We start from the raw sequence: 4,617 nt of genomic DNA, 5'->3' as shown, positions 1-4,617 counted from the left end.
CCGAGAAGTCATCCATGAAAATTTCAAGGTAATCCTCCACCATTTCTGTGAAGATAGCCATCATACACCTTTGAAAAGTCGTTGGTGCATTGCACAAACCAAATGGAATCCGCTTGAAGGCAAAAACACCATAGGGACATATAAAGGTTGTTTTCTCTTGATCCTACTGAGCAATAAGAACTTAGTTGTAGCTAGAATACCCATCAAGGAAACAATAGAAAGCACGACCGGCATATCTATCAAGCATTTGATCTAGGAAGGGAAGTGGAAGATGGTCCTTCCTTGTGACTTTGTTGAGCTTGCGGTAGTCTATACACACTCTCCACCCGGTCACCGTTCTTGTAGGAATCAAATCATTCTTGTTGTTAGTGACCACCGGCATGGCCCCCTCTTTGGGACATATTGAACCACAAAAGTCCACGAACTATCAGAAATAGGGTAGACAACCCCGATATCCAAACACTTGATGATCTCCTTTTTGATAACCTTTTGCATGGCTTTATTGAGTCTCCTTTGATGTTCAATAGATGGTTTGACACCTTCCTTCAAGTTAATCTTGTGCATGAAAAGGCGGGGCTTATCCCTAAATATACGTCAATGTCCATCCAATATCTTTCTTCATCTTTTGTAGCATAACCAATGTAAAATCTACCTACATGCTAGTCAAACAAGAGGAAAGAATAACCATTAAAGTAGAAGAAGGGCCAAGAAATTCATACCGAAGATGTGGAGGCAATTGCTTCAACTCCAACATAAGAGGCTCTTCGATTGAAGACTTTGTAGGAAGGATGTCCTATTTTCAAGATCCAAGGACAGTTTTCAGGGTTCGTAGGTGTATGACCTCATTTCTTGCAGAGAGTTCACACATTCCACGAAGCCATCCATCTCGTCATCATCAAAGTTGAGCAAGACAGCCCCCAATATATCACCAACATTTATCACATCACTTGTTTCATTCACAATCATATTGGTCACCAAGTCCACGAAAGAGCACACCTCATTGCTATTGGGTTGCCTCATGGACTTACACATATGGAACACCACTTTTTCATCACCAACCCGGAAAGTAAGTTCTTTGGCTTCAATATCACAAAGAGCCTTTCCCGTAGAAAGGAAAGGCCTATCAAGAATAATCGGCACCTCATAATCAACCTCACAATATAGAATGACAAAATCTGTCGGGAGAATGAATTTATCAAAACGAACCAAAACATCCTCAATCACTCCCAAGGGTCTCTTCATAGTGTGATTGGCCATTTGCAATCTCATAGAGGTGGGCCTTGGTTGTCCAATTCCCAATGTCTTGAAAATCGAATAGGGCATCAAATTTATACTTTTCCCAAGATCACAAAGAGTTTTTGCAAACTTGGCACTTCCAATTGTACAAGGAATCGTGAAAGCACTGGGATTTTCCAACTTGGGAGCTATTGAATGTACAATTGTACTCACTTGATGAGTGGCTTTGATAGTTTTAAAATTTATCGACCGTTTTTTTGTCACAAGATCCTTCATGAACTTTGAATGACCGGGCATTTGCTCAAAGGCTTCAACTAATGGCACATTGATTGAGAGAATATTCATTATTTGGATAAACTTCTTGAATCGATTTTCACCATTTTGCTTTGCAAGTCTTTGAAGGTACGGAGGTGGAGGCTTAGGCAATGGAGCCTTATCCTTTTGCACTACCATCACCGGTATGTCAATAATGTGATCCCTAGACGGATTTACCTCCGCTTGAGTCTCTTCCACATTATATTCAATATCAATACGAACCTCATCATTAGATTGCTCGACATTGTTTAGGATCTCCTCTTCTTGCACTACTTGCTCTTCATCCACAAGTTTCCTTTGGATTGAGGTGGGTGCACTCCCACCTTTTATACTTCTTGTAGTAACGTCCATGGCATGCCCCGTATTGTTCCCAGCCTTTGGGTTCACCATCGTGTCACTTGGTAGTGCCCCCTTAGAACGAGTATTTAGAGCTTGGGAGATTTTTCCCATTTGAACTTCCAAGTTACGGATTGATGTATTGTGCGAGGCAAGTTGGGCATCAGAATCGGCATTCTTCTCGATCATTTGCTTGAACATATTCTTAATACACCTTATTTCATTGTTGGAAGAACTTGGACCATGGGAAGGATAAATAGGTGGGTTGCTCGGTTGATTTGATTATTGTTCCATCCCCCTTGATTGTTACCTCCCTAATTTTCTTGATTGTTGCCACTCAATTTCCTTGATTGTTGTTGTTATGCCAATTCCCTTGATTGTTGCCACACTCCAACTACCTTAGTTGTTAGAGTTCCAATTACCTTGATTGCTTTGAGGTCGCCATTGTTGTTGATTCGAGCTTTGAGAATTATTTCTTTGCCCTTGGTAGTTGTTCACATATTGCACCTCCTCCTCTTGTTCATTGTAAGATTCATCTTGATCAAACCCACTATCTTCTTGCACATAATTCTCCACTTGGTTTTGCACTTGCGGACCTTTGGTCCTTCTTTTGTTCACCATCATGTTTACTCCCTCCATGGCATTTACTTGCTTAGGATTTTGCACTTGTTGAAGTTGAGCCTTTGCTAATGGATTTATGGTGGTGTTCAATTCGGCAATGGCTTGCCCATAGTTATGTAACTTTTTATGGAGGTGAATCACGTTCGGATCACCTTGTGGAACATTAGCCCTAGATTGCCACGCTGATGATGTGTCCACCATTTATCCAAAATCTCATAAGCTTTTGCATACGGCGTAGTCATGAAATTCACACTGGCAAGTTAATTCACCACACATTGGTTGTCATGTTAAACCCACGATAAAAAGTTTGTTGAATCATATTCTCCGTCATGTCGTTATTGGGACACTCTTTGACCATTGTTCTATACCGTTCCGATATCTCGTGTACCGGTTCATTGGGCTCTTGCTTGAATGCTAGAATCGCATCTCTAAGAGTAGCCATATGCCCGGGATAGAAGAACTTGGCAATAAATTTCTCCGCCAACTCATCCCAAGTACGAATGGAATGGTTTGGCAATCGTTCCAACCAATCTAAGGCTTTCCCCCGTAGAGAGAACGAAAAAAGCCTTAGCCTCAAAGCATCCTCGGAGACGTTTGTTTCTTTACTCCCGCAATAAGTGTCCACAAACCCCTTCAAGTGTTTATATGCATTTTGACTTGGAGCCCCGGTGAAGAAACCTCATTGCTCTAGCAAAGTTAGCATCACATTGGTGATTTGAAAGTTGCTCGGCCTGATTTTAGGAGGGACTATAGAACTTGCATACCCTTCATTAGGAAATACCGGTGTGGAGCCGCTCTTGGTGGAGGTGGAGGTGGAACTGGGACATTGTCATGAGGCGCCCGGCCTCTTCTATTAGCTTGAGGTCCAAGAGGAACCTCTTCAACTTGGTCATCCTCAACGCCCACATCCCCCAAAGGCATGTTTCTTAGTTTATTGTTATTCGCCATTATTGAACCTACAATTGATTCACATAAATTAGTAACACGAAAGGAAAAAACGATATTCCACATACAAACCCAAATATATATCTAACACCATTTTTAACTCCCCGACAATGGATTCAAAAATTGATCACGTCCAAATGCACGCCTCTAAAGAGGTATGACACGGTCATTTGCAATAATAAAAACCAATAAAGAGTCAAGGTCGAATCTACATGGAGCTAAGATGGGAATTAGGAGTATATATTCGGAATGAGCAAGTGAAGTATCTAGATTGCATTTCCACTAATAGTTTTTTGTTTTTACTTCTAAAATTAAGCTAATGATTGCAACTCTAAAGATATAAAACTAGAAGTGATTGTTTTAGAGTGTTTTCCAAAAATATAAAAGGCCTAGGGCTGTGACCATGACCCAGGTGTTTGCCTAATAGGATAAAGACTTTTATGCTCGTTTTATTGATTGGGGTGTATTATAGCTCACAATACTATGTTACCCACTTAATACCTCTTGGCTAAAGTTTCTTAAAGAAGCAAAGAGAAACAGCTACAGTACTTGAAATATTCAATACTTGACCTAATTTTGTAAAACTCTTCTATTTATACAAGGCTGACAATTTCCGACAAAAATGCCCCTCGGGAGGTTCTGCGGCTGCACAATTCCATGTGCAGTCCGCAAGTTTCTTCATATTGTCAGGAATTGGAGGTTTGTGGCCGCACAATTCTGAACTGCGGCCGCAAGGCACTCTTTTTCGGTCCACAATAGTATGATTGCGGTCGCAAGATAATCTTTTGCGGCCGGCATAAATCTTATGCGGACTGCAATTTGAGGAAGCTCTGGACTTGGCTTTTTGTCATCTCTCTGATCTTGGATCCTAGCCCAGCTTTTGCGGCCGCACAATTCATGTGCGATTCGCAATTTTTTCAAAAGTCTGCTAAGTTTTCCTTCCTTGATTGCGGCCGCAGATAAAATTATGCGGACCACACATTGTAAGTTTTTGTGCCTTTTATTGCCTTGTGTTTAGACTACTCTTTTTTAGTCGAATTTCATCTCGGGAGTCTAACTTCCAACTTTCCTGCAATTTTACACATTTTATTAGTTTCGGGGACATAATTCAATGCTTTTAGACTAAAACAAAAGCTAAAAGGTGCTAATAAGTAGTCAAAATCC

The 4,617-nt window shown here is 40.9% G+C and overlaps 1 protein-coding gene across 1 annotated transcript; it reads right to left on the bottom strand.

The window, feature by feature from the left end:
• Positions 1-819: 819 nt before the first annotated feature.
• LOC138884889 (uncharacterized) lies at positions 820-2,088 on the bottom strand. Its single transcript, XM_070165753.1, has one exon. The coding sequence runs from the start codon at positions 2,086-2,088 to the stop codon at positions 820-822; it is 1,269 nt and encodes a 422-aa protein (XP_070021854.1).
• Between the last annotated feature and the right edge of the window lie 2,529 nt (positions 2,089-4,617).

Source organism: Nicotiana sylvestris, chromosome 2 (genome assembly GCF_000393655.2).
Source record: "Nicotiana sylvestris chromosome 2, ASM39365v2, whole genome shotgun sequence".
In the NCBI taxonomy this organism is placed as follows: domain Eukaryota; kingdom Viridiplantae; phylum Streptophyta; class Magnoliopsida; order Solanales; family Solanaceae; genus Nicotiana; species Nicotiana sylvestris.
Note: the sequence above shows the minus strand (reverse complement) of the source record. Positions and strands in the feature narration are given on the sequence as shown.

Bases quoted from the DNA above. Each gene is read 5' to 3' on its own strand.
- LOC138884889 (XM_070165753.1), bottom strand. From the start codon at position 2,088: ATGTTCAAGCAAATGATCGAGAAGAATGCCGATTCTGATGCCCAACTT.